The following is a 12,503-nucleotide window of genomic DNA, read 5'->3' as shown; positions in this document are numbered from 1 at the left end:
TGTTGACACCAGTAATAGACATCCAATGTATTTAAACTGAATAGACTCGCTTTGAATGCTCATGTTTCAATGCCATTGAATGCAATCAGTGCCGTTAATGGCAGCCAATGGGTGTCTTCTAACGGTTACAAAAAAAACAATCCGTGCATGAAAGGGTTAAAATCTTAGACTAAGGCCATGCCTAGACCTAGTAGGGTTTTTTAAAACCTAGGATCCCGCCCTAATACGTTGGGAAAAAAATAACTACGTCCGCACCATCACGTTTGTAGAAAAACGAAAAAGCTTCCGAGGCCGATTGTATTCATCCATTTTTAGTTAAATTCATAACAATGCATGAAAAATAATTGTCCATAATACCCCCATTCTTCGCATGTGTTCTTTAATATGAAGCACTGCAAGCGTTTGTAAATAAAAGGGAGCAAAAAAGCACCTGTCAAATTTATTCCAAATGTAAACATTAGTCTTATGTATGACGTAGGGACAAAGTTTGTCGCAGTGAGTGACGTTTCCACAGTTAAATCTTCGGATATCAGTGTCCACATGATGGCGCCACAAACGCAGAATCTTCTCTTTGGACAGCGTTTTTAAGAACCCTCGTTTAAATGTGCGTGTGGATGATAGGCCAAACCGTAGACATGGCCTTAATTAAGCACACATCTAAAGCAGAAATCCTTTTTTAAAATGTTTTCTTTTTTGTATTTCCGACAGTGACAAGAAGAGGAAACTAGATACAGGAAATGCAGTGGCGAGCAATGGCTGTCTCGAGTACGGGAAGCAAAAGAGGAAGGACAAGCAGCATGGAAAGTTCAAGAAAAATGACAAACATGGTAAATTTGGAAAGAAGGTGTTCAAATGATTGTGACGGAGGGAGATGGACAGTGAGGTTCTGGTTTTTAATTGGATGCAAGAAATGGACAGATGAGTGTTTTTTCGTTTTTTTAATCACGATCATGTGTGCCAAATACAAATATAATGGCTTGTATGTAGTGTCTTTTCAATTATTGGTTAAAGTTGTGCATATCAGCTCAAAACAAAAGTATCAAGTGTTTTCACTTTTTGTAATGTTATGATTACTACCAAGGTTAGTAAAAAGTTAGTCGTTTTCCCTTTTCCATAAAGTGAGGTAAGCTGTCGGCCGGCACAGAGCAAAACCTCTTATTTGAGCACACAAGGCTGTAACTGAGTCCATTTTTGCTCGAGCCGCCGCTTGACGTCGTCTGTGGCAAAGATGCAGTTGATGGCCTGGCGGGACATCGTCCACATGGCCTGGCGACCCAGCCCAAAAGTGGACGCCACCATCTTGTATTCCCAAGATAAGTCTGTACTGAACACGCCCTTGTCGTCCGTCTGCAGGAGGACCAACAATGAAAACTAATTATAGCCAAATGTGTAGTCAATGTTTTAATAATAAATGTAACACAGATGTCCAAATTGAAGAGTCCAATAGTTTTGCCAAACAACAATTGATTATGTTGTTCTTTTTTCCAAAGACTAACTTACACAGATGACACATGGGTGGCCCAACTGGTACCAGTACTTAAAGTGGTGTTGGGCGTAACTTGGGACAGTTTGTCCGATGACGTTTGAAGTCAAGCAAAGCTCTGGTGGGGGAAAATGGATGTACGATCAACACACATACTTTACTTTTAGCACAACTACCATGCAGCTGTACTACTAGTAAGGTGAAAATAAAAGTAAAATATATCTTCTGGCATTTAACAAATATAAATTTCACCTTCATAAGGCAAGTGACTATTTTTGGTTGGTAAATAACTAAATAAATGGAACCTGGCATCAACACATGCAGACATGTGCATGCAAATGTGGATGCCAGGTCTCAATTGATGTTGTCAATCAATATCCTAATACTTTTTATGAATAAAATTTAAGGATGTCCCGATCTCGCATATTTTTGCGTCCGAGTCACCTGATTTTGAGAATTTGCCAATACAGTTCTTATCCGATACCGGAAAAAAAGTTTAAAAAAAAAAAAAAAAGTTTCAAACATGTTACAGTAGACCGTTCTGTACTTTTTACAGTACTTCCTCTTCTGCTTTTCCCAGGCGTGTTACATAGTATAAAACTAGGAGTGGGAACCTCTTGGTACCTCACGATACAATACGATTTGCAATACAAAGCTCACGATAATGATCTGACGATATGGCGATACAACGATTATCGATACATTGGTCAGGAAATCATTCTAATTTATTCAAAAAACAGCTAATAAACAGAAAAACAAGCTTCTGCTGTGAATTGGAATGAGTTTATCACTACTAGACGTCCAATCCATTTGAACTGGGAGGCTGCCATCCCTCCCACTTCAAACGGATTGAACGTCTATGACCATCAGTGGCAGCCACTGCCAGGCAATGAGGTAATTTTGGGCTATTTAAGGTCATTTACCTGTTGATTTTCAGTTTCTTCCTGTTGATTTTGGGGTATTTTATGGGTCATTTCCTATTGGAGTTACAGAACAGGCCTGGGAATCACCTAAATGAATAGGCAGTGACTCAAACTCAACAGGAAATGACCTGTAAATGCCCTAAAACAGGGGTCCCCAACCTATTCCACAAAGGCCCACTGTGGGTGCAGGATTTCATTCCTACCAAACAAGATGACAACACTTTTTCCCCAATCTGGTGTTTTACAAGTGCAATCAGTTGATTGCAGTCAGGTGTGGCTTGTTTTAGCAGAAGCCTCATTGGCTCAACTGCCTCTGCTGGATCGGCTGGAACAAAAACCAGGACCCACAGTGGGCCTTGAGGACTGGGTTGGAGAACCCTGCCCTAAAATGAACAGCAAGTGACCTGTAAATGGCCTGAAAATCAGACAGAATGACTGTGAATGCTCTGGTTTCGAATGAATGAACGTTCCCAGTCTAAGTAGATTGGGTGTCGAGCACCGTCAATGCAGCCTTAGAGTTAACTGAGACACTATTATGGTGGAAGATTTTGGTAGCAACTTGTTGGTTACTTTTTACTTTTCTCTTTAGACATTGACAACTTTTTAAAACCATATCTCGATTCTTGGCAGGTGCATATCGATAACCTTTTGGGATACAAAGTATCACAATATATCATAATTTCGATATATTGTCACACACCTATATAAAACACACATTTTTTGGCACGTCCATTGTATTTGTGGAATATTTTGTTACTTTTTAGCCATTAAAAAGTAATATATATATATATATATAAATTAGGCCTGAAAGATGTTGGAAACTATCATTAATTGGGTAAATGATGAGTCAAAAGGTGCTATGAAATATTGCAGCAAGTGACTTTAAATGATAGCAGACCATATTTTGGACACATTCGTCCAAAATAAAAGTAAAAAGGCTTAATAATGACATTAGATCTTAATTAGTCTTACTTTTTCATCTGCCTTGGTCCCGCACACTAAACAGAAGATGACACCATTATCACCCAGAATGAGCTGCTAATTTTTGTAGTCTGCTAGCATGCTATCAATTAGCTTTCTATTTTCTTGATGCCATGTGACTGTTCTGTTATCCTGTCAACATGTTCTAGCGTAGCGCAGCACTAGAAAGCTTGACAGGCCCACAATTGTGGTTGTGATATCACAACCAGAATTACTGGGAAAAGATGGTGTCCCCTAATGCAGTGTTTTTAACTGGTGTGCTGCGGCACACTAGTGTGCCATGAGAGATCATCAGGTGTGCCGCGAGAAATTATTCAATATCACATTTTTTTAACGTCGTCTGGCGGAGTTGCACTAGGAAAGAAGGAGTAGGTAGAAGGTTGCGGTTGTGTGCAGATGAGCAAGGTGTTGCTCGTATCACGTTCAATAACTGCTCTGATTTCTAGTCATCAGCCACCTTGCTGTCCGTGGCAATCTGGACGCCAACACGCCTACTGTACATCATTTGATTAGATTCGTCAAGTGTCAATATACACGAGAGTGTCCTTTCAATCTTATCCATACGTGACTACGGTAAATCCTCCCCCTGTGTTTTATTCCAACACATTGTCGAGGACAGCAAGGTGGCTAATGGCTAGAAATCCGAGCAGTTGAAGACGACATGACCAGCTATCAATTCCAACAGCGCCCTGGTCATCTCCAAAACGAACACCCGTCGCGTCAAAAGTCGATGGACTATTATATTCGCCTTTGTGAAAACACAGAGAAACAGGCAACTTTTTTGAGAAAAACTACAAAAGTAAATAAGAAAGCCCTCAAAGCCAGTTACCTTGTTGCTATATCAAAAAGTCCCACACTGTAGCAGAGACATACTTGCGTGCAAAGCCATTCTCACCGAGATGCTCAGCCCTGGTGCAGGTAAAGACATTTCTAAACTTCCCTGTCAGATAATTCTGAGCTTTTCAAGCCAAACTGCTATAAACAAATAAAAACAGAGACTAAGAGCTGTTGACAAAGATTCCTACCTGGATATCGGCTTTGTGTTCATCTAAATAGTCTCAGGTTTCACACCAAGTACATTAGGCTTGAGAAAATATTTTATAATTAAATATACTGTACAAAAAGTAATTTTGGAACGTTTTTGGTTTGTGGTGTGCCGGGAGATTTTTTTCCAATGTAAAAACTCAGAAAAGATTGAAAGAGACTACCGTAATGCATTGTTTTTGGGTGAAATAACTGAAAAAAAAAAAAAACCACAAAAAATGCCAGATTTGCGTTGCAAATTGGTTTCTACATGTAAAATTACATTAGTGCAGTTATTTCCATTTTTTGACAGGGTCACCTTTTTATAACACCCTTTAAAATACTTTGCAAAGGGCTAACCAAAACAAAAAATTAAGGATTTGATTTGTGGCTTTAAATAGTGTAAGAGGTTTTTCCCGTTGAAACCGTACACGATACACAATGTTTCAGTGGTCAAACAACAAAAAAAAACTTTTGCCTTACCCAAAGGTATTTTATTCTTTACCACTTTGTCAACAAGGCTATGTGAGCCGCCAACATCGGGGTGCAGAAAGGTGCCGTGACCGATCCGGTCCGGAGGTAGATTAAGCAGGAGCTCCGACTCCTCCAGCTGTGACGGAACCTAATTTTTTTAAAAAACATTTTTTTTTAAACACATTTGTGGGATTCGTGTTTTCCCAATAAATTGGCCCGCGAATGCATGTTGGAATATCTTACTTCTGACAGATGCAGCGACAACTTGAGTCCGCTGTTCTTGGCTTTTTGCAAGGCAGGAAGGAGGTCTCTTCCATGGCCTACCTGAAAATAAGTATATCACTCCAGATTGATTTCCATCACATACTTAATGTACGGCAACAGAAAAACACTACCACAACTTACTATGCTGAGGCCGCCATTTTTACCAAATACATTGCAATGTGTGGTAAACGCTGGACGTGTTAACCGCTTCATTCCCTGATAATGATATGTTGATTCTTTGAACAATATATATGTTGATGTTACAGCCATCTACGATTATACTATGGCTTTAAAATGTAATGCGATATGCACACACTTAACTCAATTGGCAATAAAAAATGAAGCAATTTTTACATTTTTGACCATTTTGTTGCTGGGAAATTTAAAGAACCATTCTAAAAATGTTTATAAGATGACTGTTGAGCGATGCTTTGCATTTCGATTTACTTATTAACTTTGTGCGATCTCAACTCAGAAGTGAGGCAACGCAGCTCTCTGCTGGCGATTTCTTCTCATTCAACCATTTAATTTCACTGTTAGGGCATTGACTTTAAGAACTGGTTCACAGTACAGCTACTTGTAGTCCCACATTGATCCCCATGTAGGGGAAAAAAATGTAAGCGATGTAAAAATACATGCTTTGTGTGCAACATTTGGATTCCAAAAGGTGAATGAATGAAGTCTGAGAAAACTAAGCATAATATCAGTGGTTTACAATAATATTAAAACACACTTGGAGAGTAGTATTTCTGACCGAATAAGTACCAGTATTTGTGTAAATTAAAAAAAAAAAAAAAAAAGATGCATTTAAATGGTTTACGTACATTTGGATCCCCGCTGAGGTCAAGTCCAACCACCAAGCCGTCAGTCGATAACATAAACTCCTCGGCCAGCTTTACCGTTTCCATGGCAACCTTAGTCCCATTTCTGCGATCGATGGCAACAAGGAACCTAAAGGAAAAATGGTGGCCATTAAAAGCATTTTCCCCACTAGAGGACAGTCATGGCATGCATACCTTACGTCAATGTCCACCTCCTCTTCTTTACACTGCTGAATGGCTTTTATAACTGTGTCCACATACCCCTTTTTGGTTAAACCTCAAAAATGACAAAATGGTCGCAATTTAACCCTTTATAGGGCTTTTGTTTAAATACTATGAAATGAAACAACATTATTGGGAGCATAACCAGACTGTATTTGTGTTCCTATTCATTTAAACATTTTGTTAAACATTAAAACATCTAAGGCTGTCAATGGCAGTCAGTTAAATGCCATTGCCTTGTAAGGGTTAAAAAAAAGAAGAAAAAAAAAAAGTTAAAAAAGTTTAAATAAATTGAGCAACTGCCTTTGTTGTCTGGCGCTTTTATATCCCATACCGGTTTTCATCTCTCTTGGTGTACTCCTCAACTCCAGATATTTGACACCATCAGCTGCAAACTCTTTGATTACATCTGTGGCCACCTAGAGTTAATAAAAGTCATTGATTTAGCAACAAAAAGTTTTTGTTTTTTTTTTGGATCACCTGATCCTATCCTTACCATCAAGAGGTCTTCCTCTGTGTCCACCAACTGATGAATGACCTTAAAGACCTGAAAACACCTGTCGCACGATATGTTGAGTCGTTAAAGAGAAAGTTCAGAATTTTTGACACTAGGCTTAATCTTCAAGTTAGTGAGGGCTTAATTAGTCGGTGGAATCAATTTAAACACATTCTGTGCAGTTTGTCAAAATTGTCAGTTATTTGTTAGTTTCAGGGCTACAGAGTTGCTAAGCTAGCACGAGTCAATGGTCCTATCTTAGCATGTCAAAAAAAAACTAAATTAACAGATCTAACAAAGTCAAATTCAAAATGCAGATTATTGTTCCTGTCCAAAACAATCACACCAAACTGCTGTTATTAATTTTATTGTGCAGGACTATTGTTTTAGATGCGTAATGTGACCACAATAGGAGTGCTTCGGCCACTCGTGGTCATGCTGCATTCACGAAAGGTGGGAAGTCAGACATCCCACTCGGATTGTACCAGTTGCAACCTGATGGCGACAAGTGGTTCTCTGTTTTGGCCATCAAAAGAAATTTGGACCTCCGGCAAACCGGCCTTCTTGTAATTGATCAAATCATGGAGGAACAACGACTGCTGAGGTAAATGGCACACGCTGTAAACTCCCTTTCGATGGGCAGCGCCGTTTTGTCGAGTGACGTCAGATTAAAGCAAATCGTAAAGTCAGGGTACTTTTTTCTGAATTCAAGACTAGGGCCTTCCAGTTCGAGTGGAAAATATTTGCAATTACAAATGCTTTGGTAGTAATATCTGCATTTATTTTACTTGTAATGAAATAACCCAAAAGAGAATGAAATTTTTTTTTTTAAATCATTATCATTTTACACAAAACCCCAAAAATGGGCCAGACAAAAGTATTGGCACCCTCAGGCTAATATTTGGTAGCACAACTTTGAGACAAAATAACTGCGAACAACCGCTTCCGGTATCCCTCAGTGAGTTTCTTACAATGCTCTGCTGGAATTTTAGACCATTCTTCTTTGGCCAACTGCTCTCGGTCTCTGATATTTGAAGGGTGCCTTCTCCAAACTGCCATTTTCAGATCTCTCCACAGGTGTTCTATGGGATTCAGGTCTGGACTCATTACTAGCCACTTAAGAAGTCTCCAGTGTTTTCTCTCAAACCATTTTGTAGTGCTTTTTGAAGTGTTTTGGGGTCATTGTCCTGCTGGAAGACCCGTGACCTCTTGGGGAGACCCAGCTTTCTCACACTGGGCCCTACATTATGCTGCAAAATATGTTTGTAGTCTTCAGACTTCATAATACCATGCACACAGTCAAGCAGTCCAGTGCCAGAGGTAGCAAAGCAACCCCAAAACATCAGGGAACCTCCGCCATGTTTGACTGTGGGGACCGTGTTCTTTGAAGGCCTTATTTTTTTCCCCATGTAAACTTTATGTTGATGCCTTTTACCAAAAAGCTCTACTTTTGTCTCATCTGACCAGATAACATTCTTCCAAAACGTTTTTGGCTTTCTCAGCTAAGTTTCGGCAAACTCCAGCCTGGCTTTTTTATGTCTCTGGGTCAGAAGTGGGGTCTTTGTGGGTATCCTACCATGGAGTCCTTTTTCATTCAGACGCCGACGGATAGTATGGGTTGACACTGTTGTACCCTCGGACTGCAGGACAGCTTGAACTTGTTTGGATGTTAGTCGAAGTTCTTTATCCACCATCCGCACAAGCTGTCGTTGAAATCTCTCGTCAATTTTTCTTTTCCGTCCACATCTAGGGAGGTTAGCCACAGTGCCATTGGTTTTACACTTATTGGTGACACTGCTCACGGCAGACACAGGAGCATTCAGGTCAATGGAGATGGACTTGTAGCCTTGATATTGCCCATGCTTCCTCATAATTTTGCTTCTCAAGTCCTCAGACAGTTCTTTGGTCTTCTTTCTTTTCTCCATGCTCAATGTCATACACACAAGGACACAGGACAGAGGTTGTGTCAACTTTAATGCATTTTAACTGGCTGCAACTGTGATTTAGTTATTGCCACCACCTGTTATGTGCCACAGGTAAGTAACAGGTGCTGTTAATTACACAAATTAGAGAAGCATCAGATGATTTTTTAAAGGGTGCCAGTACTTTTGTCTGGCCCATTTTTGGAGTTTTGTGTAAAATTATAATGATTTAATTTTTTTCCCGTTCTCTTTTGTGTTTTTTCACTGCAAGCAAAATAAATGGAGATATTACTACCAAAGCATTTGTAATTGCAATCATTTTCTGGGAGAAATTGAGCATTATCCGACAGAATTGCAAGGGTGCCAATTCTTTTGGCCAGCAGTGTAAGACCAATGCTAAGTTCAAAGCCACTGTGTTTAGGCAACTTGTTGATTATTTCAATAATGGACACTTATCAAAGTGATGAGGGTGGAAAATGATTAGTAGATTTGATATTTTGTTTGCGGTTTTCATCTTATATGACTTGTATGTAAAATATGAAGTTGCTCTGAAGAAGCCACATAATACAAAAATTTCAAATGTCAAGTACAGGTAGTCCCCGGCAGTACCCCTAAATGCCCCCTAGATCTCAAATATCCCAAAACATGTATTATACGCTGTATTAATAGAATAAGATATTTTGAGGTACTTTGTTTTAAATGCTGTTATATTCAATGACTATTCGGGTTTTACTCGCCAGTGAGTCGCCTTGCTAAGAGAAAAGGGCGCTGTAGAAAGAGCAGGGAGGCGAGAGAGAGGGGATATCATGGCCGCTCTGGTCGCCAGCGTCGTGCCTCTTAGCGCGAGCCCGCTGTCCGAACTCAAAACGGATCGGGACTCGCAGGAGAAGTCGACAGTACCATGAGAACAAGGAAGCTAGACCTAACGGTGAATCTCCCGACCGAAAGGAACTGCTGTATGGATGTGACACTGCTGGGGGAGGAGGGGATCCTGAATGAAGAAAGGCAACCGGGATGCTGGTATGTTTTTTTTTTTTTTTTTTTTTTTTTTTTTTTATACTGAATTGTTACAACAACAAAAAAAAAACACCAGAGACAAAATGGCAGACGAGACTCCAGCGTCTCTAAGCATTCTTAGTGCAAGAATTGTGCAAATTTAGCAGCCTAATCGCACTTGGTAAGAACTTCTTTGTCCTGTTGGACTTAAAACAAGGGACTCTGATTCTCCTGCCTGAAGGGAAGACCTCAAATGAGCAATGAAGGGGATGATTTACACAATCCAGTAAGTCATTTGCCTTCCTCATAACCTGCCTCTCATAAATATCCTAAGGAGACCTGTGAACAGCCTATCTTACCAGCCACCTTAACAATATGGTTGATGTTATTTTTCTCCTTCAGGCCGATACCTCCGTACCAGCCAATAAAAGCAAAAGTAAGAACTGATTCAATAAAAGATTTATAGAACAAGGACAAGATAACCTTATCAACATTAAAAGAGTTAAGCTTCCTGAGGAAATACAATCGTTGCTGACCCTCTTGATACAGAGACTATCACAGTACCCAAGTATTTATACTGCTCTACCACCTCTATACTGCTACCTTTTATACAAGTGGGTTGACGAGGAGAAGGTTGTTTCTTCCTGAAATCTATAAACATATCCTTAGTTTTAGAAGTGTTGAGTTGGAGAAAAGATCTGCCACACCAACTATCAAACTCGTCGACCACAGGCCCATGCTGGGATTCATGTTTCTGTAGTAAATTGAAAATGACTGTCATCAGCATATTATTACAATTAGGGCTGCAGCTATCGATTATTTTAGTAGTCGATTAATCGAGTAACCGGAAAAGGAGCATAAAAAATTAAAATACCTGAGCTGAGTCTCAACCGTTAAAAAAAATAAAATAAACGATCTATGTACAATACAAGATCAATTGGCTAACTTACATAGCAAAAGTCCGCTAGCTTAAATGCTCAAATTTTTTTTATACAATGCTCTTAACAAATAGTTCAGACACATATACCTATAAACTAAAATACGAATGCATTAAAAAACAAAAAAACGAGTGCAAACAAAAACTTAGGCTTAGGTTAGTCTTAACAGGGAGCAGCTGGATTCAGTCATGTGAAATAAAGCAGAGTAGAGGGCAGGGTATCCACCCAAATCAATAAAGCTAAATGCAAACACTTTCAAAACCATTACAATGCCACTTTAAATGAATACTTGAAGCAGCAAAATTTCATTAGAATATTTTTTTTCTAATCGAATACTCGAGTTAATCGCTTAATCATTGCAGCACAAATTACAATTGATTATTTCTTTTTGTCCCTGATTTGTCTCATAATCTCTTGTTCATTATGAGAATAAAATAACCTGTTAAAAGAGGAGACTTTTCTTCTTCACTCTATAATTGATCCTAATTTGGATTGGATCATAAATTGTTTTTTTTTTTTTTTAAATCAATGGGTTTTTATCATTGTGTCAATTAATCTTTCACATTTCCCCCAATAACTTCATTTCTATGTGGAATTTTTGCATGAAACAAAAAGTGCTATCCGTTGTCCTGTGAGCCATGTAGAATGGAAACAAAATTTGTGACAATTACAACCTTATTTTTTGTCCAAGGGCCTATTTATTTTAAAGGTTACGGTGCGTCTTCAGAACATTTACATTGCACTTTAATTAACCAAATGTAGATCACAATAAACAATGGGATTTACCATTGTGTCAAAGGGCCAAATGATTCACATTTAACAATATAACTTCTATTACATTTGATTTCTAATTGGAATGTTTAATGAAGTAAAAAAGGGCCACCAATGGGTCCTTTAGCCTTGTAAAACGCAAACAAAAATTACTGAAAGGGATGACTACAGTAGTAGTGCACATAGGTGTTCTACGTACTCGCCCATCGTTCTCCGCTGGGTTTTGTCAATGGCCGTCATATGGTGTTCAATGTTGAGATGTGGCTTCCTCTTAATGAGCTTCTCCATGGTTTGGAAGCTCACCGAGCCGTTGAGATGAGCGTGCAGCTCCTGCAGGAGGTTGAGAAAAGACAATATTTCCAGAAGCCTGCTGCTTTTAAAAAGAATTGGTCGATAAATTTGACCCACCACTTTCGGGAGATCCCGATAAAAGACACGCTCGTCCTTATCCATCGGCAAAATAATATATATTGGCAAGTTTGTGAGCTCTGTAGTGTCTGTAGCACCTGTGTTTTCAGGGCATATTTGACCGTGACACACAGTGCAGAGCACCACACAAATGACTCCCCAAGGATCGAAAACTTGTTCCGTATGATAAAATACAAAAGAATACAGTACTGGACAGTACTTTTACTTTGTTCACTGAGGGAATGTTTTAAAGGATTAATTCCTCCCTCATTTTATACCCGATTTACATCGCGCCAACTCCTAAATGCTCCAAAAATCCATTTCATTTCATTCATTTCCAGCAAAAATTCACTGTTTCACCATTCACTAGTGCTCCTTACTGTTCTGTGGTGTTACTAGGATGCCAGGTGTGGGTGGGCATTAGTCTTACCTGGGGGGGCAAAAAAAAAAAAGCTACAATGCTCAAGTAGGTCGAAATCCAGCGTAGGGTTACTGCACCTTAAAACATGTTTTGTTTTTGCCTTGAGATAACCGTTGCTGTGATTTGGTCTAAACAAATAAAAGTTTATTTGATTTTATTTGACTTAGAACACATCCATAATTGTTCAGTATGGACATGCAAGTGACAATGTTTTTTTTAGGTAATCCATTGTGTAGGGTGACCAAACGTCCTCTTTTGCCCGGACTAGTCCTACTTTCACGCAGTATCCTCGTGGTCCGGGCGGGTTTTATAAATTCATAAAAAGGTCCGGTTTTTCTGATTTTTCAGGGGATCAATTTG

General features: G+C 39.2%; 2 protein-coding genes across 3 annotated transcripts in view; one reads left to right on the top strand and one right to left on the bottom strand.

Annotated features, from left to right (window-relative positions):
- The window catches only part of nat10 (N-acetyltransferase 10), a 34,608-nt gene extending 33,626 nt beyond the window's left edge, over window positions 1-982 (top strand). For both annotated transcript variants that reach the window (XM_057836544.1, XM_057836543.1), the window contains one exon: window positions 709-982. In XM_057836544.1, coding sequence (XP_057692527.1) covers window positions 709-856 — 148 coding nt within the window. In that variant the 3' untranslated portion in view covers window positions 857-982. The remainder of the gene's footprint in view (window positions 1-708) is intronic.
- adal (adenosine deaminase-like) lies at window positions 152-11,882 on the bottom strand. Its single transcript, XM_057836545.1, has 10 exons — window positions 11,723-11,882; window positions 11,514-11,644; window positions 6,688-6,748; window positions 6,526-6,610; window positions 6,165-6,246; window positions 5,973-6,099; window positions 5,128-5,208; window positions 4,894-5,032; window positions 1,501-1,601; window positions 152-1,347 (listed from the first exon to the last, which is right to left on the bottom strand). The coding sequence occupies exons 1-10, from the start codon at window positions 11,765-11,767 to the stop codon at window positions 1,156-1,158; spliced, it is 1,044 nt and encodes a 347-aa protein (XP_057692528.1). The 5' UTR covers window positions 11,768-11,882; the 3' UTR covers window positions 152-1,155.
- Between the last annotated feature and the right edge of the window lie 621 nt (window positions 11,883-12,503).

This window comes from Corythoichthys intestinalis, chromosome 5 (assembly GCF_030265065.1).
Source record: "Corythoichthys intestinalis isolate RoL2023-P3 chromosome 5, ASM3026506v1, whole genome shotgun sequence".
Classification (NCBI taxonomy): Eukaryota; Metazoa; Chordata; class Actinopteri; order Syngnathiformes; family Syngnathidae; genus Corythoichthys; species Corythoichthys intestinalis.
Note: the sequence above shows the minus strand (reverse complement) of the source record. Positions and strands in the feature narration are given on the sequence as shown.

What these genes read in the sequence shown, in the direction of transcription:
- adal (XM_057836545.1), bottom strand. Translation starts at nt 11,767, where the DNA reads ATGGATAAGGACGAGCGTGTCTTTTATCGGGATCTCCCGAAAGTG. An exon ending in ATCGGGATCTCCCGAAAGTG is followed by an intron (nt 11,645 to 11,722) that starts GTGGGTCAAATT and finishes AACCTCCTGCAG; the next exon opens with GAGCTGCACGCTCATCTCAA. An exon ending in CAGAGGAAGACCTCTTGATG is followed by an intron (nt 6,611 to 6,687) that starts GTAAGGATAGGA and finishes TATTAACTCTAG; the next exon opens with GTGGCCACAGATGTAATCAA.